Below are 25,355 nucleotides of genomic sequence, written 5' to 3' on the forward strand. Positions count from 1 at the left end.
GACACGGCGGGACACGACTGGACACGGTTGGTGCCACCGCCCCTCTTCCCTCCTCCTGGGTTGGTCCTGGGCCCTTTTAACTTTCTTTCCCGCCTGACGTCCAGCCCCTAGAAGGCGCACTGTCACTCGGTGCTGTGGAAATTGGGGTCCCCTGGCGGTGAATGGGGAGCAGAGCGGAGAGCTAGCCTAGGGTGCATATCCTGTGCCCAGCAGGGCAACTCTAGAACTGACAAGTCGCTTGCATGCTGGGCTTAGAACAACGGATTCCCTAGTGTGTGACTCTCCTGGCTTTCACCTTTGGCCCCACCCTCTGGAAGAGGCCAGTGGTGATCAGGAATCGCTACGTTCCTTGGAAAGGGGAGGCAGTCACCATCACTTGAGCTATGGACACCTTAAAAAGTCCACTGGCAGAGAAGGCTTTGAGCACTCTACCAGGGAGGGGGAGGTAAGCCAGACCGACGGATTCCATGTGAATACTGTTGGCTCTGAGGCCGTGAAGAAAGTCATCCTGCCTTTGGTGATTGCAGCCGTGGCTCAGTTCTGTAAGCCACAGCTGTAATGATGGTCCCTGAGGAGTGATGGTGGGTTGGGGGACCACCTCGTTGTTGGTTGTCTTGGGAGAGAGGGTGTGCTCCCCAGGAAGGCTCCTGAGGCCTTGCGGAAGACAAAAGTGGGGTGACTGCTTCCTCCCAGTCATGGGTGAACCCTAGAGTTAGCTACATCAGTGTAACACTGCCCACAGGCAAGCAGCTTGACCGCAGGGCCCTTTACACTGTTGCTGTGGGATGTTCCTATCAGACCCCTGCATGAGCAATGCCTCCCACCCACGCACCCCTGCATGAGCAATGCCTCCCCTCCTGCCCAGTGCCTGGAATGAGGTGTGAACCATGTATCTGCCATGGTCACAGGAGGCAATAGGACTCTCTCTCTCTCTCTCTCTCTCTCTCTCTCTCTCTCACACACACACACACACACACACACACACACACACACACAGCTTGGCCTCTTTTCTCTGCCTTTCCTCAGAGGACATAACTCTGAGTAGCCTGTCCATGATCTGTACATAGTTCTTGACTCCATTCACCTAACTCTCTGGGGCAAGAAATCAACAGTGAGAAACTCCCAGCATGCCATGCAGAGTCAGGAGGGAATCCTGGGAAGAGGGCCCTGGGTTCTGCTCCGCTAACTGCTTACTTAGTCTTGCACCCTGTGTTGGGGTTTCTAGGGGTGTCCCAGAGGAGAAACCTAGGCAAAACTTGATTACAGGGCGGCACCAAAAACAGCCCCTATGATAAAAATCAGGATGACTTAGCTCATACATACGGGTTTAATGATCATCCTGGAAGACAGCCCATCCTAACTGATGGCCCAGGATCACTCACCTCCAACCTGCATTGCTCTGAGCAAAGCAAGAAAAGCTTCCCGATTTCATTGTGTGACTGCAAAGCTAATCCTGTCAGGTTTTAGTTCTGTCTGAGGAGGGAAGACCTCTTCTGGGGCTGGTGTCTCATGTCACCTGCATGTCAGCTTTAGTTCCTCAGAGAAGTAGAATCAGAACTGTTCTGTTTGTCCATGCATACTCTCAGTCCTGGGTAAGTAGCCAGTTACTGAGCCCAGATGTGTTTGTTCTGTTCTTCGCTTTGTGGAGAATTCAGAGGGCAGACCCACAAACTCAGTCATATCTTTCTAGCCCCGGTGTCAGAGTCTTCAGGTGTGTGAACCATATCCTATGACGTGCTCCGCTCTGTGGGACAAAGACAAGGTTGGGGCATGGCTCCCACAGTCCTGGATTGTCCAGGTGTCGGTGGGAGGCAGAAACCTATACCGGTAAGACAATTAGAGCACAATCAAGGAAAAGTCATATCGTGGCATCTGCTAACTCCAAGAAACAGGCTCTGGGGCTGGGAGAAGCAGAGAACACTTGGAAGGGCTGGATGTTAAGAAGTTCAACTTCGAAACCTGGCAAGGACCAGGCCAGGCTGAAGAGTAGCCTGGATCAGAGGCTCCGACGGTCCGTAGACTCAACTCCCTCTGCAGCCCCAGTTCCTGCTGCATGCCCCACCCCTCCACGGCCTGCCAATCTCTCTCTCTCCCTCTCCCAGAACACCAACCTTTCCACACTGACTTCCCTCTTGGTTCTGACCATGCCTTCTTTTTCTCTCCTCTCCTCTCCTCAGAGAATCTTCTGCTTTTTTGTTTAGAGACTGGGTGTAGCCCAGGCTACCCTGGAACTCTGTGTACCCCAGGCTGGCCTCGAAGTTCTTATCTCACTTACCTCAGCCCAGTCTCCCACGTGCTGGGATTATAGGCAGGTGAGAGCGTGTGCACAGAAGAACAGATCCTGGAGGCCAGAACAGGCCACGAGAGCCCCTGGAGCTGGAGTGGGAGTTGTGAGCTGTCACAGTGAATGCTGGGAGGTAGACTTGGGTTGTCTGCCAGGGCAGCGAGTGCTCTTAATTGCTGAGCCATCTCTCCAGCCCTCAACTTTACCTTATGACGGTCAGACACTTTCCGCTTCACCAAATTAATAATACGGAAATCGTGGCAAGCGCATCGGTAGCATCTACGTGGAGCCAGGCATTGTTCTAAGGACCGAGAGTGGTTCAGTGCTGAGCTAGGATTCACGCTCGTCATGCCTGCTTGAGATCTAGTCACTCAAAGCCCCCCTGCTACACTCAGGACAAGCGAACTGACCCTTTGTCAGGTTCATGTTCACATTCCCGATGCCACCACGAAAACCATCACCCAGTGTCATTGGACTAGCTGTCTATCTGGACGCAGTTTCAACGCTCGTGGTCAATAGTCATTTGGTAGTCAATGGACCAAATGCAGTGTGTGAGATGCTGTAAGAGACCCAGAGATCCGAGCTGTATTGCCCATCTCATTTGCCCTTCACAGTCACCCCAATTTCGAGGAAGGGAAAGTGGCAAGGATTTGAACTCCGCGCAAATGTAACAGGGGCGGTGGTACCAAAAGTCACTCCTGGCCCTCCTGAGCTCAGGGCCACAGGCTGCTCAGAGATATGACCCCATCTCCACCTCTGTAGTGACAAAACAATGGGCGAATCCCTAACGTGGACGTGCTCAGACGTGCAAGATTGTCACACCGATTCCTTATTTTCTAGAAATTGACTTACTCTCTGCTTGAACTCTGGTTCTCCCTGGGCTGGGATTCACAGTAAACACCCCGGGATTTTCAAATTTCAAGATTTTATGTACTTCCAGGACTGCGGAGACAAGGGTGGGCAGTGTGACCTGCCCAGTCCTCTGGTCACTCAGGTTATCCCTGAGGGGGGGGGCCTTAGTCTCTGTCCCCTGAGAAGGCCCTTCCGTTCTGATGGCTCCAGCATTTGGCTGCTTCACAACACAAAGCTAATTCCCTGGAGCCTAACCAATCCTGCCTTCCCGGGCCTGCCAGACCAGGTATCCCTTTCTGTTTCTACTGCCCAGCTGCCCACTCCCTGGATTTCTCAGCATGGAGTCTGTGTCCTCACCCCAAAGACCCTGCTTGGGAGCCCACAAGCTCCCTCTGGGTATAATTCTGTCACATGCTTGCCAGAGAGCAGTGTCTAGAAAAACTGTGAGGGAGGTGGAGGTGGGAACACAAGGAAGGAGAAAACAAGAGTTCCAATCCCAAAAGTCATCAGACTACACTCTGAGAGGAAGCTTTGCGTAAAGCCAAGACATACGTGGAACCATTTTCATCGGTATGTCTGGGACATTGTTTTCCGCTGTCTTCAAGATCCCCTGTAACGGGCTTGCAGCTTTGCTTATGTGGAGATGAATATTCTGCTTCTGGGAAGACTGGCTGTAGTCTGACCGCGGTCACGTTGCCTTGGGTAGTTTTAGAGTCCACAAAAATGGGGACATGCTTCTCGTTCACGATTGCCACAATACAGAGGCATCACCTGCCCACCCAGTTTGGAGCAACAGAGACCCTTCAAGGACTTGAATTCTTACAACGCCACTGTCATCCCTGGGCTGTGGTGACCTGAAATGCAGAAACTGAAGACAAGGAAAGCAAGACTTGTCCAGAAGGCCCAGTTGGTAGCTGAAGGAATATTCAGGCTCAGATTTGGCATCTCTGGACCCAGTGCTTCTGCTGTGGCCTCATATATCATGAAGGTTACTGTCACCAGCAGACAAGAGCCTAGTCACTCTGACTCCCTGCCCCAGCTTAGAGTGGAGCACAGACACCTCTGAGGCCCTGCCTTTGGCAGACTCTGCGTGCACGAACCTCCTGGGGGAATGTGTTTCTAATCAGGGCACGCCACCTAACTTTTGCCTGTCTCAGTCCTGATGAAGTCATCTTTCCCCCTCTGCACCTGGATTCTGACGCCTGTCTTCCCCCTACCTTGGGGCTCAGCTGTCACCAGGAGTGTTGGTGCCAGCCAGAGCCCTGCCTGGGTGTGATGGCCTAAGAAGCTTTCTCTTCACATGCAGACCACAGACCCTCCCAGGACCATTCTCAAGTGTTTTAGCATCTCATTTCCAATTCCCATCCTCTGCATATCTGATCTGGGCTTACCAGGGTTTCTAGTCTGTTTACACACACCCCAGTCCCCACGGCTTCCGATTCACCCCACCCTGCAAAGGACTTCCGCTGTGCTTAGCAAACTGTCTGTGTCCTCACTTGCTGTCTCGGACTTCCCAGCTCTCTCTGTTCCAGGTCCCTGACCTGGCATTAGCCCAGCTTTCCTGGTAGTTTACTTTGTTCCTAGATACTCAAGGTGTGTAGCAGAGCTGCACCTAGGGAGGCCATCGGAGCCTGCGGTGTTAATCTTCTCATTGAGAGGGCCAGCATGCCTACACCTGGCCCCAGACGGATCAGAACTGATACGTGACCTCCCTTCACCCAAGGGTTTTAAGTGTGTCACTCCAGTTGCTAGTTTTGCATAATCACTCAGTTGAGATGATTTTATTTTGATCGGCTGCTATAAAAGTGCTCTAATGAGTCTATAATAAGCAGGCAGGAAGAGACATTCTGAGCCTAGACCATTGGGATACTAATACTGGTTTTAGAGAGTGTCATTTTGTTTGTTTGTTGTTTGGGAGCGCTGGGGACCATTCCCTAAGGATATTAAAGCAAACAGGAGTCATTGTTATGTAATTTCCCACGAATGGTCAAAGAAGAAACAACCCACTCCAGGAAATGTTCCTTCTCTCTGCATTCCTCTTCAGTGGTTTCTAAGGGTGTGCCCTTCTGGTGAGGTGTGGGTACGTGAATGATGGCTGTCTACTTGAGCATAGCGAGAACTGGTGGACTGTGCACAGGCAGCTGGTTCTCTGGTTTGCCTTGGCTCCGCACCCGCGCACCCCCCCCTCCCCTCCGTGTTCCTAGAGGAAGCGGTAACGACTATCCCTGGTATTTTATAGATGATTAAACTGATACTCAAAGAACTTCAGCGCTTGCCCAAGCTCACGCACCTGTAAAATTGTGGAGCTACGATCGAGTTTAGTTTGGTTGTTGTCTTAATTTGGAAATGCCCCCGCGCTAGGCAGGCGCGCATTAGGCAGGCGGTTGGGCTTCCTAGCCCAGCCCAGCTCCCTAGCTCTAGTTTTCCCGCGGAGGGCCGCGAGCTCCTCCCCCGGTCTCCGCCCAGTGTGTGCCCCCTGCTGGTGGCCGAGGGAGCGCCTGCTGGACCTGAGAAATTCATCCCAAACTCTGTTGCTTCCTTCCCTCAGATTAAACTATGGGGTTCTTCTAGCTCTTCCTCATGAGAAGTCTCCAGCGAGAGGTGAGAGAATTTGGGGTTAATTCACTAATACAGCTCAAAACCAGTCCTGTAGAATCTTGGCCATAAGGCATTCACAGGAGAATGAATTGGTGCTGGAAAACTCTAAGGCTAAAAGCAGGACTCCCAATCCTGTCCATTAGTGTGTGGTCAGTGGGCCAGCCCCACGAGAATCGCTTGGGAGCACGTTAGTAATGCGGACTCTTTAGCTGTGAAGATAGCCCAACTGGGAAAGCGCTTGCTGCCAAAGTGGGAGGACCTAGATTCAAATCCCCAGCACCCACATAAGATCCAGCAACTCTAACACATAATTGGCAAACTCATTGCTTCTGCAAGGAGATGGAAGAGATGGGAGAAGCCCAGAAGCTTGAGGGCCAACTGTTCTGGGGTACAGAGTGACAGACAGCAAAGACATCCTGTCTCAAATAGGGTAGTAGAGGAATGACGCCTGAAGTGCCCCACACCAGCACACTTACACCACACACACACACACACACACACACACGCACGCGCTCACACACACACACACACACACACACACACACCAATTCTTCTTAATTAAAAAAGTGCATATTCTCAGGTTTCCCCAGACCAAATGGATCAGCATCTCCACCTCCAGGGTACTCCTGTGCACAGACAACATTCTTTGAGGCTCTGTGTATGTTTGGGGACAATTTTCAGGTTTGATTTCTTTCAATGATCACAATGACAACCGTGTTTGCAACTGGATTCAAATCCCAGCTCCACACTTGACTCTGGGTGAGACATTTGCCAGGGGCACGCCCTCACCTCACTGGGCGCCTGTTTAATCATCTAGAAGATGATTTGACACTCAGCAAGTCAGTTCTTCAACTCTCAGGACACTCCCATCTGTGTGAGACCAGTGCTTACACGCAAACCCTGCCATCACCTAGCCCTGCTGCTTAGGTCTGTCAAACCCTGATGGTAGCCTTACCTCACTCCTCTCATCCTCGGCGCCCTCCCCTCCCCTCCAACCCCATTCCCCACCCCCCACCCTCGCCAGCAGAAACCCACATGATCCCTGAGTCAGCAAGCTCTTGGCTCCTTGGAATGTAGAGACAGGCTGTCTTGTCCTAGTACTGGAAGCTAGAAACCAAATGATCACAGACACGTCATGAATGGGAGTTCTCGGTCCCAGTGGGAACCATCTTTTCTTTTCTTCCCTGGTGTGGCAAAATAGAAAGATATCCATGTGACTGAATGACTGGAAGTCACCTTCTGACCCAGAGGCTGGTCCAGACATTTCTCAGTCTCTTCAGTCCTCATGTTGCAATTTCGAAAAACATTTAGAACCTTTCTTTTCCAGTGAGTATTCCATTCAAGGGGGGTCGGGGCTCATACCCCCAATCCCAGCACCTTTGAGTTCAAGTTCAGCCTGGGATGCACAGTAAGACTGTCTCAGAAAGCCTACATCGAGATGAATAAGAACACGCATAATGACAGTTATGTGAATGAAATGTCACAATGAAACAGGTGGCTTTTGCGCGCTAACTTGAAATTTTAAAAATTTTTAAAAAGACCCAACACACAAAGTCAAAAAACAAAGAAGTGGACTCACACAGAGTAGAAACCAACTAAAGGAAAGTGATTCACAGCACAGAAAAACATGTGTGTAGTGATTCTATTTGTTCTCTCTTAGCAAAGCCATCGCTGTGTCTCCTGATTCATTAAATCTTTGTTGTTGTTACCATGGCTGTGACGAGACTCCTACGGCCTCAGGAGTCTTTGAACAACCCGCGATCCACTGCCCCTGGAATGACAAGAACGTCTTAGATGTCCCTGGTGTTCAGACGGAAAGGCCGGTGAGACTGTGGCTTCCAAACACGAATGGGAAGAGTATTACTGGGGTTGTGCTAGGAACCGTGGGGGATCGAGTATGAATAAAACTGAGTCCTTGCCTCATGGCTTACCGGAAAGACGTAATGTAATAAAATGCTGCCATGGAGATGGAGCCAGGATGTCAAGGGAGGGAGGTGAGTGTGCCTGGAGGGATGCGAGGACTGTTTGGAGATAGCCTGTGGAGGGAAGATGGGATGGGATGAGCCAGTGAGACACACATATGCTCCAGAGCTTGGGTACCAGGCTAAGCAGAGAAAAAAAGGATGCGGGAGGCCAAATTCTGAGTTAGTAAAGTTGGGAAGCAGGGCTGTGGCTGTAGACAGTATAGAGATGATGGGGCAAGTCGGCTGGGTTGTTACCCAGATATAACATGACAATTCAAGCCTGAAATGTCCCCTCTAGGTTGTAGTCTGAGGTGGGGACCCTGGAGCAACCCTGAAAAGTTCTGGTTCGCAGGTCTAAGGATCCATGGAGGACTTTTCTAGTCAGTGCTATCTTCTGGGGACGCTCCCTCCAGTAGCATGCATGTGTTAGAGACACGTGTGTCAGGATGCGTGTGTTAAGGCTCACAAATCTCTCGTCCCCTGGGCAGCCATCCTGGCAGCACCAGGAGGAGGGAGGCAGACCCCAGGGCTGGACGTGAAAGGACGTATCCGTTCAACATATTTACCATAAGTTGAAGACAGCAAAGCATTACCTGGCTTAGAGAATAAAATCCTCATTTACAGAAACGGGTTGCAGGTGGGCTTTTAAGTACCAAGCAGGGAGCCTGGTGGCAGTTTGGGAATGAATTTCTAGCACGGGTCTGTGGCTCTGAGAGAAGGTGGGGAATTTGTAGCCTCCTAGAGTTCCAGCCCCACCCCCCAGAACCACCCAGACTGGGAACTCAGCAAGCCATGGTTCCTCGTGGTGTCCTCAGCCCTCCCCCCACGACCCCGCCACACATGGAACAAAAATTACAGACAAATGGGAAAGTTCTCGCTGGGCTAGACATGACAGACGTGCTTTGTATTGAGGGATCATAAACATTTAGGGAGGCAAAGGCAAACAGACCCTAATGAGAACGGCGAGCATCAGTAAATAAATCATTCTCCAGAGCTCACGGCATCCTCAGAAAACTAATGCGCGGATCTCGGAGTCCTGTTTGCAGAACAGTTGTCAAGTGTTGGGCATTCACCTGCTGTGCCGATCCCAAAGGCTCTGGAGTGGATGGGGCTGAGGAATACAGAAGCAGTACCATTCCCAGCTCTCATGAACAAGCAATCTTCTCCCAGCTGTGGAGAGGGTGCTTCTTGCAAGCATGATTGCCTGAGAGCCATCCTCTACCCAGAACAACCTCCGCCTGAAGTGCTGGGTCCCCACACAGCAGCACAGAGGGGAGTTGCCTCTTGGCTGTGTAGAGCTCTCCTGTGCCACCCCTCACACACACACACACACACACACACACACACACACACACACACACCCCACAGACCGGGTCTCCACAAGCTCAGACCAGAAGAGGGCAACAGCAGATCCGAGTCTGGAGCCTGGCCTTGGGAGTGAAGTTGACTCCCGAACTGTAGGGGATTTGGAGACAGTGTGCTGAGGGCACACCTGAGTATCTCGCCTTTGCGTGGATACAGTACACACAGTGTGTGGACATACGGCAGGCAGGCAGGCAGGCAGGCAGGCAGGCAGCTGGACTGGAATAGCTGGGAAGCCTGGGAGCTGAAGGTGCTTAGGGATGGTTTGAAGAGATGGTTCATGGGGGTAGAAGAAGGAAAAGTGCCAGTAGACAGGCCACAGAGAGTGAACAGAAGGAGCCAGGGCAGTAAACCTCCAAGGACCCACCTCCAACTAAGACTCAGTTCCCAGAGCTTAGAGAGCACCCCAAAACAGTGTCATTAGCTGCAGGGGGCGGCTTTCCTGACAAGGGGACAAGGAAGACACTTCAGATTCAAATTAGGACTCCAACAAACCAGCACCCATTGTAACAGTCCAAAGGGCGTCTGGTTCCACAGTTCCTCCAGGATTCTGTCTCTAAGCCCACATCCCGCACCCATACTGGGAATTGGTCCACAGGTCGTTACTGTGAACTTTGGCGAAGCTCTCCGAGGCATCTAAAGGAAATGAATTTTGGTTTTCTTGCATAGCCTGTCTGCGGCGCCCTGGTTTTGAACCCTACACTTAGCAGAGGAAACGCTCTTTCCCCGACTTGTCTCGTGGACGCAGCTAGTCTGGGACTCAGCTCAGACCCAGGGGCCTTGCCAACAATCCATGACTGGTGATTTTCTAAGGATCAAGTGTTAAATTAAAACAAGGGCTTCCCTGGCTCAGCCTGAGGCATTCGCTAACTAACTGTGTGTCCGGGGAGGAGCAGCACCCCCAAAATAAAAGCTTATGGATTTGCTGCTGATACCATGGCCTATAACTCAGACTGCTTCTGCAGGCAGCTTTTCTACTCACACAATTAAGAAAGGAAGCTGCTCTCTTAATGGCTGGAATTAACTCGAAATGAAGGCAGCTGGGAAGAAAGGATGCTGACCTCCTCCCTCTGGCCTGATTATCTTAATTAACACTGCATGGCAGGGGTTTGGAGGCCAGCATTGATCGTCCTATTCCTGTTTGTCGCCCTCAGAGCCCTAGACACAAGTTAACCCGGCCATAATAGTCAAAACCCAATACTCAATGGTCTCCTGGTCTTCCTGCAAGAGAAATGTGGGGTATGTGGCTTAGAGGGGATCCTTTAGGCCCACGCTTCTCAAAGCATCGCCTGAGAATGACTTGCATCAAAGGAGCCTGGGGTACAGTTTTAGAATGTTACTTTCAACAGCCTCCAGGCCTGTGGGATCTCTGGAGCTCCAGCAGTGGGTTTTAGCTAGTTAAATTGATTTTTTTTTCTTTCGAGGCAGAGTCTTACATTGTTCAGGCTGGCCTTGAACTTGCTATGTAGCCAAGGATGAACTTGAGCCCCAAATCCTCCTCCTTCTCCCTCCCAATTTCTAGGGTTGAAAGTATGTACCACCACCACACCTGGCTTAGTTCTTTTTTAAATTGTGACAAAATGTGCATGGCATGAACTCTGTCATTTAAATCGTTGTAAGGGTGCATGCATCTGAGTGGCATTAAACACTTTCACGACTGACTGTCTTCAGAACTTCCTCAAGGTTCTGAGTTTTTTGGAATTCTGGGTCCATTGAGCCATCTTGCCCCACCTGCTCCTTTCAGCCTCTGATAATCTCACTGTGTCTTTTGTCTCTGTAAAGTTGTTTATTCTAGAAACCTCGTGTAAAATAAGTTGTCACCCAGTGGGAGAGCGTTTGTTTAGCCTGTGCCAGAGTTTGGAATCACACAGTATTTGTTCTTCTGTATCTTACTGATTATATTTAGTATATCGTTTTCAAAATCGATCCATAGCTGGGCCGTGGTGGCACATGCCTTAATCCTAGCACTTGGGAGGCAGAGGCAGGCAGATCTCAGTGAGTTCAAAGCCAGCTTGTTCTACAGAGATAGTTCCAAGATAGCCAGGGCTATACAAAGAAACCCTGTCTCAAAAGCAAACAAAAAAAAAATCCATCCATGTTGTAGCATGTGTCCCAATTTTATTTCTGTGGGGCTGGAGAGATGACTCAGCAGGTACCTGAGGTTGGTCCCTGGAACCCATGGGAAAGTAGAAGCAAAGAAGTGACTTCATGGAGTGGTTCTGTGACCTATGTGTGCAATACACACATAATAATAATAATAATAATAATAATAATAATAATAATAATAATAATAATTTAAAAGGACTTCCATTCCTTTTTAAGGCTGAGTTGTACACCCAATCCTGGGTTTGCTCTTGCTGTTTCTTGGTTTATTCTTGCCTCAGCTATTGTGAACCTCTCTGGCATTAGAAATCCTAGGATTCATGGTGTTCCCCTGCCCCTTATGGTTGAGGTGGAGTCAGGATTGCAGCCAAAGGAGCAGGTGATCAAACCATCTGTGCCTGGAGTCACCTGTTGAGAGCTAAGAACTCCAGGGGCCCATGCCTCACCCTCCTAGGGATGTCCAACCTTTTAACATCGCAACATAGTGTTAAGAACCTTGCAATCAAGTTACAAAGAAAATAAATTGAGCAAACATAATATCGTATTTTTAAACTGTAAGTTTACAGTTTTTTTGTTGAGCAGCATTCCTGGCTCTCTTTGACTGCATGGGAACTGTGGGCTGTGTTTATGTCAGACATGCCTGCTAGGTCAACTAAGATCAGCCTTTCTCTGCCGGGACCTAGGCTCAGACCCCAGGTGATTTCAAGGAGTTAGCAAATTCAACGATTATTGATTTATGCCAATGACTTATGGGCCGGAGTGTATCTACAATTTTACATCTGTTAAGAATACAGAATTTTGAGAATGCGCCATCTTCAGTATCTCACTGAATAGGCATAGGGAGGCCCAGACCTCACAGGTCTCCAGACTACAGGGATTCTAACATGTAACCAGGTAGGACTGTTCATCGTGGCCAGTCTCTAAATGAACCCTAAGGACACTAGGGCTGGAGAGAGGACCCTGGTCCCCCCTCTCCCTGAAGCTTAGTCTTCATGATTGGTTCCCAAGCCATCCGACTGTTCAGTGCAGGGGGTGAAACTGTTTACAAAACCAGAATCCTCCATCCGTCACTGAATTATAATGCTTGTTTCAAAATATGAACTTGTTCCTAAGAAAATTGATGTATTTGGGAATATTATTGATGTATTAAGAGCTTGAATGGGGATATAGTTCAGTGAAAAAGCTCTTGCCTAACGTGCCCAAGGCCATGAGTTCAATCAATAGCAACAAAACAAAACAAAAACCCCTGGTATTAGAAATACCTCGTTCATTTTTTCCTTATGTGCAATTTCTTATACGCAAAGACAAAAAGCTGCACCAAGCTGAACTAAGCCACCTACGAGGACACAAAATACACCCTGGTGTCTGTCAGCTGCATCCACTCTCCGTGTGTTTGGGGCCTCAGGCATCTACAGTTGGCGTTCAGATTTTCCCCCTGATACCAGACAGCCTCCCCACTTCCCACCATCTCATATTAATGCAGCGACTGAAACCCTCCTGGTACCCACTTCCACCAGCAAACCTCAGGTCTTTTCCAAAGCCGAGTACCCTGTCTATCAGAGTATTAATGGGTCTCTTGTTCAATTGAGTAGGCTAACCACATACCAGTTTTATTTTATACCTATCCTTTTTGTGTGTGCTGATGATGAATCCTTCAAGCCTTATACTCTTACCTTACTTCTCCTATAAATCCTGGGAGTAAAGAGTATGACTTTGGCAGTGGTTTTTGGTTTTGTTTGAGATAAGGTTTGACTGTGGAACTCGGCCTTGTACACTCGATTCTCTGCCTCCATTTCTGGAGTCCTAGGATTACAGGCAGGCCCCACCATACCCAGCTGCAGTGCAATGACTTGTCTTGAGTGGGTGTCCGTGGTGGGTGGAGGATCGAACCCAAGACCTTATGCATGCTCTTCCTCTATGAACAGAGAATGCATATGTTATGGAATCCACTTCATGTGTTTCTTTTTGTCATCTGGATAATAAGTTGTGAACACATTGCCCCTGAAGTTTGTCTGCCTTTCTTCCTTTCCGCCGCTCTTGGTAACCACTAGAGGGCAGACTCGTCTGATGGAAGCAGAAAGGATTCCCTGAAGGTTAGGGTCCAGCCCCTCAACCTACAGAGAAGCAAGTGGCCATGGCTCCCCTGCTTCCCTTGGGCTCTCCACCCACGTGCAGGACCTTGCTCCCTTCTGGGGTCACCCACTTAGGGGTGTGGCTTCAGTCACTTGCTTTTCTCAGGTCCCACGCCCACACTACTCCGTCCTCACAGCCCACCTCTTGCTGCGTGGACTCCTTCCTGGAATCTCTACATTCTGAAGTCGGAGTCAGGAAGAGCGTGGCAGTTTGGCACTCGGCTTTAGTTAGGTTTGCCTTGGTGGTGTTAGATGTCTTTACATCCACACATTTGAGTTTCTGGCTCCCATTTCAGAACAAATGCTTGCCGGTTCCCCACCCAGCTCTCAGCATGAGCCTCTCCCAACACCTCATCTCACTGCTTAGCTGGCTCCCCTGCTCACCTGTCCTGCCAGTCATCCTAACCAGAGATCTGCTTCAGAGGTAAAAATAGAATTATTCCATCCTTCTATCCCTCTTAAAGACTTAGGTCTGCATGATATCTTTGTAATTAGAACATGTGCCCAAAAGAGTTTTGTTTAAAATCTACTTGTTCAGCTGGTTTCATCTTCCTTACTATAATTTTAGCTTCTCTTGTGAATCTGGAAATTGAAATATCTTGAAATATGTGTTATTTAGGGCTGTCACTCATTACCAGAAATTCAAGGTCATTGAGTTCAGCAGTCGTACCTGGGGACCAACACTGATCTCGTCAAAATCAGAATTGAAACGAAGACATTTAACTGTGCTTTTCTGAGCTGGCATCCTCACACTGGTGTCTCCGAGGGAATTTCTCCATCCGGTTACATAAGATGAGAAATCAGCCTGATGTTTGGGTAAGATAACAGCTGCAAAGCCAGCAGTGACTTGGGGACCACGCAAGCTCTTTCCTGCACCTTCTTGCGTCTCAACACCGTGTTTATCTTAGAGTCGCTTAAAAACCCTGATTGGTGGGGTCGGAGTTTCTGTTCTCTTACCTTCTAGAACAGAGGCCAACAAACTGTGGTCTGTGTTTAGACTGCACAGCCTAACACACTTACCCGTTAGCCCTGCACACACAGTGTTTCCACCCCCAGCCTATGAACCACGGTGGTCGTTTCCAGGTGTATATAAGGCCCTCTACATCGCATTAAAAGAGGTAGGCTCTGAGTCTGGGCACAGCGTTGGGTTTGTGATGCCAAGGGAGGGTAAGGTCTCAGAACTGTCAGATTTCCAAAGTAAGACCTCAATGCCTGTGAAGAAGCTATGCATAGTGGCCTGTGTCTGTAGCCCCGATGCTTGGGAATGGGGGCTGAAGAGACCCTGAAAACTTGTTGGGTAGCTGGGCAAGTCAGAGCAGTGTGCTTCCAGTTCTGTGAGGGCCTCTGCCCCAAGGCAGTAAGGCAGACGTGATCGAGGAAGACACCCAACATCCTGCCCTGGCCTCTGCCAGCACGCACATGGGTGTCCACAACCTTACACTCCCTGCATGCACTGTACAGATGCACACCACAGAATAAACCGTATGAGGGGCACTACAGTAGACTGTCTGCTGCCAGGTGATCTGACTGCACAGTAGAGCACTGTGGCCTCCTCGGGTGTGGGCAATGAGGCCCTACTCTGGCAAGCTTTGGAGGCCACAGTAGACCCCACTTCCCACTGTCGGATCCGCCATTTTGTTTATTTTCCTATGTGGGTTCCAACCCTGGTTTGCGCATTCTTCTCTCCACTGAACTGCATCTTCAGAGTCTTCATTTTGGATACCACGCAACAGACATACATTTCACACTGGATTCCTTCAATCTGCTTTTCAGGGTTCCACTAGCCTCTAGAACAGTCTTGGGGTTGCATGCCAAGAGAGATAGAGCTTTGTTTGGGGTCCATTTCAGTAGCTAACTCCTGTATCTCATCTCAAACTGTTCTTCTCTCTCCTGGTGGATTCTAGTCTTCCCTCTCTAGACTTGCTCTACCAGCCAGGACTTATTTTGGGTGATGACCAGAGCCGCAGGGGAGAAAGGATGTGTGCACACTTGAAGTTGGCAGGTACAGCAGCGTGATGGCAAGTCTAGGCAGGACAAACAGGAATCTGCAAGGAGAGAGATGCATGGCTCAAGGGATGGTACAAGAGGCCAGTGTCCCTTTAAAGGCACACCCTCGGTGACCTAAGTTCCTTACACTAAGCCCCACCCCCTAAAGGCTTTGCTACCTCCCAGGGGAGTCATAGGATGACAATCAATCCTTTAACACCCAGGCCCAGTGGGGAATACTTTCTAGAACACAGAACCTTTCAGTGGCGGCTTTTGATGGGAGCCATTGGCAGCAAGTGAGATGTGTTCTAAAGATGGAAGAGCCATACACTTGGAAGATGTCTTAGTTACTGATCTAATGCCACGGAGAGACACCATGACCAGAGCATCTCTTAGACAGTATTTAATGGGGGCTTGTTCCAGAGGCTTAGTACACTATCATTATGGTGGGAACATGGTGGCAGACACGGCAGGCACAGTGTTGGAGAAGTAGTTGAGAACTGTATCCTGATTCACAGGCCGAGAAAGAGAGACTAACTGGGCCTGGCGTGGAATTTTGAAACCACAAAGCCCACTCCCAGTGACACACTTCCTCCAGCATATTCCCCCTAATTCTTCTAATCCTTTCAAAGAGTTCCACTCTCCGGTGACTAAACGTTCAAGTATCTGAGCCTGTGAGGGCCATTCTTATTCAGACCACCGCAGAAAACGTTAAGCTTTCTGAGATCCTTGTTAATGTTTTCTGTTCTCACACAGCACCTATGCTTGGAACACATGACAGACACTTCTGCGAGACACCCTTTGCTGCTGAGACACATGGATGGATGCTAACCCGCCTACACCGAACTTCAGCAGGTAGGTGTGTCATACTGTGTCAGGCGTGCAACAGGTGCACAGTCCACCTCATCAAGCTGACCAAATCTGATTCTTTATGACGATACATAAGGTACTCAGTGCCTATAAGATGACACGCATAGCGTGTCCAGCTAGCTCAGATCTTTGGGGATGGCTACAATCTGGCTAGAATGCAGTAGGGAAAGTGATGTGTTTATGACCTGTCCATGAGCTGAGGTTCTGGAAGTAAGGAATGGGGAGCCCCTGGATGAACAGAAGTAAAAATATCTCGTCCTTATGATTCTCACCTTCCCTCCATAGCTCTGGAACTGATGAACAAACCCTGAGTAGGTAACAGGGTTGTTGTTGTTGTTTGTTTGGTGTTGGAGAGGAGACCTTGAACCTGGGACATGCTGGACAAGTCCTCTAGCATTGAGCAACCTCCTTAGCTCGCAGTGTCTTTAAAGCACTGATGCCCAGTGTGTAAAGTATGCAGTAGCAATTGTTTGAGAAGAAGAGTGAGTGGCTCTCTCCCACCCAGCAGAGTGTTTGTGGAGTCAGCTGAGCGAAGGGCCCCAAGGAACACCGCATCACACAGGAAACCCTCAAGTGCTGAGAACCCGGGTGTAGACCCTCAGGTTGTGATGTGTTTTTATTCTGCTCTTTCCCCCATAGATCATGGCAGATCAGCTTGACCTTCTCTTAAGTGTGATCTTCATGGCCAGCCCCATGCTGGGAATGTCTCCCTGTTCTTCCAATGGCCAGATTGCCTTATTTCGCCACTGTAACCTTACCCAGATCCCCTGGGTCCTCAACACCACGGAGAGGCTCCTTCTCAGCTTCAACTACATCAGTGTGGTCAACGCCACGTCATTTCCATTCCTGGGGCAGCTCCTGCTGCTGGAGCTGGGAACCCAGTTTACACCCATGACCATCGGCCGGGAGGCCTTCAGAAACCTGCCCAATCTGAGGATCTTGGACCTGGGCCAAAACCACATTGAAGTCTTGAGTCCAGACACTTTTCAGGGACTTCCCCATCTCATGGAACTTCGACTGTTTTCCTGTAAGCTCTCCAGTGTTGTGCTAAGAGATGGTTACTTCAGAAATCTAACTTCATTGGCTCGCTTAGACCTCTCTGGCAACCAGATTTACAGCCTTCATCTCCATTCTTCATTTCAGGAACTGAATTCCTTAAAAGCCATAGATTTTTCTTTCAATAACATAGTCCCTTTATGTGAGGATGAACTCAAGCCCCTGCAGGGCAAAACACTCTCTTTCTTTGGCCTCAAATCAACTAGCCTGTTCAGCAGAGTCTCTGTGAGTTGGGAGACTTGCAAAAACCCCTTCAGAGGCATGTGGCTGGAAACTCTAGATCTCTCTGAAAATGGTTGGACAGTGGACATCACAGGCAACTTTAGCAATGTCATCCGGGGAAGCCAAGTCACCTCTTTGATTCTTACGTACCACATAATGGGGTCTGGCTTTGGCTTCCAGAACATCAGAGACCCTGACCAGAACACGTTTGCTGGCCTGGCTAGAAGTTCGGTGATGTTCCTGGACCTTTCGCATGGTTATATCTTCTCCTTGAATTCCAGAGTGTTTGAGACGCTGAAATATTTGAAGTTTCTGAGCCTTGCCTCCAACAAGATAAACAAGATTTCAGAAGATGCGTTTTATGGACTTGACAATCTCCAAGTTCTCAATATGTCATGTAATCTTTTGGGAGAACTTTATAATTCCAACTTCTACGGGCTACCTAGAGTCGCTTACATTGACCTTCAAAAGAACCATATTGGGATCATTCAATACCAAACGTTCAGATCCCTGGAGAACTTACAAACCTTGGATCTCCGCGATAATGCTCTCAAAACCATCAATTTCATTCCAAGCATCCTGACCGTCTTACTGGGCGGCAATAAGCTGGTCGATCTGCCACGTGTCCGCTTTACAGCCAACTTCATCGAATTATCCGAGAACAAACTAGAAGATTTGTCAGACCTCTACTTTCTCCTGCAAGTTCCCCAGCTCCAGTCCCTCATCCTGAACCAGAATCGCCTTTCCTCCTGCAAGGCAGTCTACACCCCTTCCAAGAACCTGAGCTTGGAACATCTTTTCCTGGCAGGAAACATGCTGCAGCTTGCCTGGGAGACTGGCCTCTGCTGGGATGTTTTCAAAGGCCTTTTCCACCTCCGAGTCCTGTACCTGAATAGTAACTACCTTAATTTCCTCCCTCCTGGAATATTTAGCGACCTGGTTTCGTTACAGTTGCTCAATCTTGGCGCTAACAGGTTGACCTCTCTCTCTCCTGGCAGCTTACCTGCTACTCTAGAGTTTCTTGATATATCTAGAAATCAGCTCTTCTCTCCTGATCCTGGGTCGTTTGCTTCACTTAGCTCCTTGGACATAACGCATAACGAGTTCGTCTGCCAGTGTGAACTTATCCCTTTCATCACCTGGCTCAACCAAACCAATGTCACCCTGCAGGGCTCTCCTGCAGACATATACTGCATGTACCCTGACTCGCTAGTAGGGGTCTCCCTTTATGACGTCTCCACCAAGGAGTGTGATGAAGAGGAAGTCTTGCAGTCCATAAAGTTTTCCCTTTTCGTCCTGTGCACCGTCACTTTGTCCTTGCTCCTCGTCACCACCTTCACGTTCATAAAGTTCCGGGGGACTTGTTTCCTGTGTTATAAGAACATTCAGAGACTGGTGTTCAAGGACAAGGTCCGGAGTTTGGAACCCAGTGCATACCAATACGATGCCTACTTTTGCTTCAGTAGCAAAGACTTCGAATGGGCACAGAATGCTCTGCTCAAACACCTGGATGCCCAGTACAGTTCCCGAAACAGACTTAGGCTGTGCTTCGAAGAGAGAGACTTCATCCCAGGAGAAAACCACATCTCCAACATCCAGGCGGCTGTCTGGGGCAGCAGAAAGACCGTGTGCCTAGTGAGCAGACAATTCCTTAAGGATGGCTGGTGCCTGGAAGCCTTCAGGTATGCCCAGAGCCGGTGCCTGTCTGACCTCAAGAATGTTCTCGTCGTGGTGGTGGTGGGGTCCCTGTCCCAGTATCAGCTGATGAGACATGAGACCATCAGAGGGTTTCTTCAAAAGCAACAGTACTTGAGATGGCCTGAGGACCTCCAGGACGTTGACTGGTTTCTCAATAAACTCTCTGGGTGCATACTAAAGGAAGAAAAAGGGAAGAAGAGAAGCGGTACCATTCCGTTGCAAACTGTAACAACCATTTTCTAGTGGAAAGAGCCATTTCCAAGTGTCAGGGAGAACTCTGCACATTGTATGTGCTCAACCGTGTGGGGGTCGTTCCCAGGGGTTGTTTTCTGTCCATGAGAACATCATCAATCTCTTGGTGTTCATGTCAACAGATGTTCTGTGCCACTGACCTACTAATGGAAAATGACGAAAAGCCGCAGCTGCCTCTCAAGTTTCCCACTCTCTGTCGATGTTCTTCTGGGCCCAATAACACTGTTTCCTCCCATCCTGTTGCATACTGCCTGCCCCCTAGATGGTGAGGCCACCTTGGGAGAAGTTACGGTGGTGTCATGCTTCCTGTGTTGTTCACTCTGAGAACAGGCTGTCACTGTAGAACATGGACAGCTGAGATGGGACTTTCTCGGGCCACGGGAGTGATACCAGTGCTGAGGACCGCTGTCTCTCTACATTGGTGATAAGACCTTGGATGTCAGCAACCCCATCACAGCGGCCCTCATGCACTTACTTCATGTCGTGACCCTGCAGGCTCAGCTTCTGTGGGTCATGGCCATCTTCCGCACTGGACCGTTCATCCGGTGCCCACGCCTATTCACAAATTAGCACCAGCCTGACCCTTCTACATCCTCCCCTACAACCGTACAACAGCTGTTGTACGCACTACACACTGTAAGAAGGGTGTGGACTTGACACAGATTTCTTACTGATTCTGTGGTTTCTTAACCATGGAACTTGAGCTTTCTATATCATGCCTGGGCCTCAGTGTTCTCCCCTGTAGGCCTAGCAACATCTACCTCATCAGTATGCCGCGAATGCTCATTGGCCAAGAATGTGGTGACTTCTCTGATAGTTTTCATTGCCCTAAGACCACAGATGAAGACTCACATTCAAAGGCCCCTGGAGGCTATCGTAATTTCTTGAATTTGTATTTTTTTATCCTAAAAGGAGTTTATGTGCATTCTAATCATTTTGTGTGTTTATTAACATAGCAATGTTTCTCTGCAAAAGCATTAAGAAACCTTAAACCAAAGAACTGTGTTGCAGGTCCCCAGCCCCTCGTTTGAACTCCTTCACGTTGTGTACTCACCCCTAGGCCAGCTGTTGCAGCCTGAATACCTGGAGGGGCACAGCACCTCCCTGTGACCGACACACACACCCCAGTCACTGAAATGTATGCCAACGATGTATTTGGTATGTGTGAGGACACCCCAACTGTGAGCCCTGCTGGCCAACCCTTTTTTGTTTGCCTGTGTCCTGGGCCAAGGATGGGACCTGACCCATAGTAAGTTCTTAATGAAGCGATAACCACGAAGTCTGGCCAATAATTTATTAGGGGGCACAATGGAAAAACAGATCATGAATACAGAACAAGGTAGACACTGCTTCTGATCCAGCTGCCGTTGCCCTGCTGTTCTGCCATGGGCGATGAGGACCAACCACAAGTCTTGCTTCTGCTCCAACCATGAGAGAAAGAGACAGAGAGAGAGAGACAGACACGGAGAGAGAGAGAGCCTCCTCCTCAGATTTATTCGGTCCCATAGCCAGAGAAAACCATGCGCATAGGGCTAGTTACCCCCAATGTCTTTGGCTGAAAAAGATCAAATGTCCATAACATCTTAATAAATACCTAAGTATCGAGTGACACCCACTTTCTTAAGTGTCAGCGTGGTTGTCGTCTGCTCCTAGCTCTCCAGGGATGGGTAGGACGGGGCTAGGCTGTGACAGTGACGCCACAGAGAAACTGAAGGCCGATGAAGGCGGAAGATGCTAGGTTCGGGGAAGCACTGGGCTTGTGGTGTGGAGGTACTGGAGGGGACTCATCCAGAACAGCCAAGAGCGGTGCTGGGCTTGAGGAGCGGGTATGGGGAGGCAGCAAAGCAGCTCTGGCTTATTCATGGAGACTGCCTTCTCTTGATCCTTGTTCTAAGGGGTACAGCAAAACCGGACCCCAACTTTCCTCACGGTTGCAACCACAGCTCCTGAAGATGAAGGAAGATGATGCTGGCTGATTCCGTCTCACCTCCCTGCTGTCTGTCAGCCTTGGCTCTGCACACGCTGCAGGCACAGCTATGATGCTCAGCAGGTCTGGCGGAGCCTCTCCCCGCAGCGCAGCTAAAGAGGGGCAGATCAGGGAAAGAGCAGACACGCAGTTTCTTATGTCTGCCTTCTTTTCTGAAAGACTCCGAAAGGCATAACTTTTCTCTTTTTCTCTCTACCCCTGTCCTAGCATGTTTTTCCTACACTCTGGACCTCCATTCTTCTTTCCAGAGTTCCCGCTATGCCATGTGGTCTTCACGACAGCTTTCCCCATTTTCTTCTCCACTCTATCCCTCCCGGCATCTGCTAAGATTCACACCCTGCCTGCCCTGGGGTTGTTGTTTGTTCTGTTTTCAAAGTTAAACTCTAAAAGAAGCATTCTCAAGCTTTTAAAAAAAAAATTATCCCGCTGCTTAGCATGAAAATTGAAGGGTACTCGTTCCCTTTAGTCACTGGAGAAATCTAAATCAAGACCACATTGGTGTGGCACGCCCCACCCACCAAGATAACTAACATCAAGATGACTGGCAGTACCAAACAGTGAAAAAGACATGGAGCAATGGAAACGCCCTGGTTGACCGTGCATATGTAAGTTAGCATCTTTTCAGAAAGCCAACTGTCATTTCCTGATGGAGTTGAATCCATACATGTCCCCCACATGCCGGACACATTACATATTCCACCAGACGCCTTATCAGCATTCTTTACAATAGCCAATGCAAGGAGCAACTTCCTTGTCCATTAGCCATGAAAGGACAGACTGTCATGGAGAAAGACATACACGGACCCTTCAGTAACTGCAGCTATCCGGCACCGCCGGCGCCAACCTCACAGAAATGCTGGCAGGAGAGCGTAATGATTGCGTCTGAAAAGACAGCACCTGCTTATGGTGGTTGTGCTGACAGCAGTCACCTCTGAGGCATATGGAAGGGACCTCTGAGACACCAGGTAGGCTCCATGTCCTGACCTGGCAGTGGTGACCATGTGTGTCTACTTTGTGAAAAGGAGTTTCTGTGCACCCACAACCTGTTCACTTTTGCTGGAGGTCGTATTCTGCAGTTTGAAATCAGAGAAGCGTAAGAAACCAGGACATTTTTATCTTGTCTGTAGAACAGGCAGGGCAAATATCTCATCCCCCTGACACCTTAGTTTCGTTGAGAAAGCCGCCGGGTATCACTGGGTTTCCCTGTACTGTCCTTACCAAAGCAGTGATTTCTCTGGAACTTTGGGAGATCGTTAGGGTACAAGAGGACACGAGCTTTCATTTTATATCTTTGGTATTAATTTAATTTTTTTCTTTCTACATTAAATAAAGTGTGTGTGTGTGTGTGTGTGTGTGTGTGTGTGTGTGTATGCATGTCACCATATGTGATCAGATGTAGTGTAATGCCTGTACTACAGGATGGTTCACGAGTCAGGCAAGGGGCTGGAGATTGAAACACATATATATACACACACACACACACACAGAGAGAGAGAGAGAGAGAGAGAGAGAGAGAGAGAGAGAGAGAGTCATCCTTGAAACAAGAATGTCAATTTTATTGTGTTCCAGGGCAGCTTATATAGGGCTCTCCTTGACTAATGGCCACACCCTAGCTCTCGGGGATTTTCAGCTGCAAGCCCATCAGAAACCACTCCACTGCCATCAGGAACTCATGAGGGTCTCGTGCCCAGAGCAGCTGCAAGCACAGGAAAACCAGTTGTTTACTTCGGCAGGCAAGGGGTCACAGAAAATTTAGGGTCTGTAACTCCCAAAAATCAGAGATAGAAACAACTTGTGGGAAATTGTTCTCTTCCCCCATCATGTGGGCTATGATGATTGAACTCAGATTGCCAGGTGTGGTGCCGAACCACTTTACCGACTAAGCTATCCTTGCGCCAACTCAATGAAGCCTTTGGTACTATTTAATGTTTAACAGTGTGTATGTATTTTGTTAATGAAACTTTAAATAGACAAAATAAATATGCCCTCACTTAAAACCAAGGTGATAAGTCTGTGTAAAAGGCAGAGGATATAACAATTATCACCTAGAATTTATTTTATCTCCTTACATTTTCTTTCAAGACCGAGCCTTACCTTGTTGCCCAGGTCGGAATCGCAAGCATATGCCCCATACTAGATCATCACTTTTCTTTCTGAGACAGGGTTTCTCTGTGTAGCGGTCCTAGCTGTCCTGGAACTAGCTCTTGTAGACCAGGCTGGCCTCGAACTCGTGGAGATCCACCTGCCTCTGCCTTCCAAGTGCTGGGATTAAAGGCCTGCACCACCACCGCCTGGCTAGCTCATTTAATTTTAAAATTTTTAAATGTTTAATTTTTAAACAAGTAAGATAGAACAATTATTTCAACTGATCAATAGATATGAACGAATCATGTAGGGCTAGCAAGATGGCTCAGGAGATGGAGGAGGCCGCTGTGCAAGCCTGGTGATGTCAGCTTGATCTCTGGAAGCAGACGCAGAGGAGACGGCTGACCCCACAGTTGTCTTCTGACCGCTACACATGTGCTGTGGCCCAGATGCACACCTGCACACACACATACGTCATGTGAGTTCACACTGCACAATGATAAATATTTTTGAAGATTTTATATGTATGTGTTATATTTTGCTGTTTTCCTTGTGAGTAAAGGAATTTTTCATCTGTTTTACTTAGCAATTAAGTATTTTATTTCTCATCAGCCACAATAACTTTCATTTAGATGGCGCCTTAAAGAAATTCAGCATTTTTATTTGACAGAAAATTCCATGGAAAGAACCCGCTAAAGCTGCTCTGTTCCTCCCTAGCAGCAATGGCCCAGGTAATTCAGACAGGAGGGCTTTATTTCTGAAACATGGGCATCTGACCCAGATGACTGGAGATTCTGTTTCTTTTCCCAATTAAGGTGGCAGGGCTCTATTTTCTCATCTCCTCCCAGAAAGGCTGCCTCACTGCGATGTGATAAAAAACCAATGACATCATGTCTCACTGGGGCTCAGCCTTCCTCCAGGAAACAGGTGTTTTGGCTAAGAGGAGCCTGGACCTTTTTCTCTGCTATGATGACCTACGTGTGCTGCTCAAGAAGTCCTCAGGGCCCAGCACTCAAGGCCGGGCATCTACATGGTTTTTCCAGTGACCTGTGCGTGGGCAGAGCATCTTCCAAGCCTGCAATTCATGCCAAGAATGGAGGGATTTACACAAGAAAGTTGCCAACGGTGTGGCCCTGTGAAGGTTAGGAAAACTTTTGGGAGAGGGAACTAGAAAGCCCACTTGTGCCTGGAAATAAGACATCCAACAAGAGGTCATGCCGAGGTGTAGGAGCAGGTATGGGGTCTGGATGGGCAAAGTTATCCCTCTGGCCTTGCTCAAGCTGTAGCCCTGAAGCAAGCCTTGAGGCTCTTACAGAACAACTCCTAGAGACACTCACAGAAAATGTCAGGGGTTTGGAATTGGGGGACCCCAGGTATAATGCTACGTGCATCTCTTGTCACCCTTGGAGCTTCACGGATTAGGGTGTAGTCATAGTTTTTACCTAAGTTGGTGAGATGGTTCAGCTGGCAAACACGCTTGTCCCCAAGCCTAGTGACCAGAGGTCCATCCCCAGGACCCACATGATGGAAGGAGAGAAACAGTTCCCACAGGTTGTTCTCTGACATCTACATGTATGGTATGGCATATGGGTGGACACACAAGCAGTATGTGCACACACACACACACACACACGCACACGCATGAAGACACACTATAAATACACAATAGCACATACATCAAAGAGGCAAAACTATGCTGTGTAAAATTGGCCATGTGGGTCTCTCTGGCCTCCTGGGTCTGCCTCTAGCTTCCCCGGTCTGGATGCTCATGCTTAGTCCCCAAAATGAAGTCACCCCTTTGAAGGTCTAGGCAACACCCCTAAAAGTCTGAGAAGTCAGTCACAAGGCTATTTTAAAAAATACAATAAAATGGACAAATCCTAAACGGGCCCTTTAATGCCCAC

At 48.9% G+C, this 25,355-nt stretch overlaps 1 protein-coding gene and 1 long non-coding RNA gene across 4 annotated transcripts in view; one reads left to right on the forward strand and one right to left on the reverse strand.

Moving 5' to 3' along the window:
• Tlr5 (toll like receptor 5) lies at nucleotides 1–20,517 on the forward strand. The gene is made up of 4 exons (XM_041635198.1): nucleotides 1–26; nucleotides 13,915–14,111; nucleotides 16,038–16,136; nucleotides 16,791–20,517. The coding sequence occupies exon 4, from the start codon at nucleotides 16,794–16,796 to the stop codon at nucleotides 19,368–19,370; it is 2,577 nt and encodes an 858-aa protein (XP_041491132.1). The 5' UTR covers nucleotides 1–26; nucleotides 13,915–14,111; nucleotides 16,038–16,136; nucleotides 16,791–16,793; the 3' UTR covers nucleotides 19,371–20,517.
• LOC121435755 overlaps nucleotides 19,277–25,355 on the reverse strand; it is a 15,137-nt gene continuing 9,058 nt past the window's right edge. Inside the window, exon 3 of one of the 3 annotated variants that reach the window (XR_005972605.1) lies at nucleotides 19,277–19,301. This is a non-coding gene — a long non-coding RNA (uncharacterized LOC121435755). Of the gene's footprint in view, nucleotides 19,302–20,659; nucleotides 21,459–23,804; nucleotides 23,909–25,355 lie in introns of those variants that run through there. The other 2 variants (XR_005972604.1, XR_005972606.1) reach the window with 2 other exon arrangements.

Source organism: Microtus oregoni, unplaced genomic scaffold, assembly GCF_018167655.1.
Source record: "Microtus oregoni isolate MIOR12 unplaced genomic scaffold, Mior012 000047F_ref0000412, whole genome shotgun sequence".
Classification (NCBI taxonomy): domain Eukaryota; kingdom Metazoa; phylum Chordata; class Mammalia; order Rodentia; family Cricetidae; genus Microtus; species Microtus oregoni.

What these genes read in the sequence shown, in the direction of transcription:
- Tlr5 (XM_041635198.1), top strand. Translation starts at nt 16,794, where the DNA reads ATGGCAGATCAGCTTGACCTTCTCTTAAGTGTGATCTTCATGGCCAGC.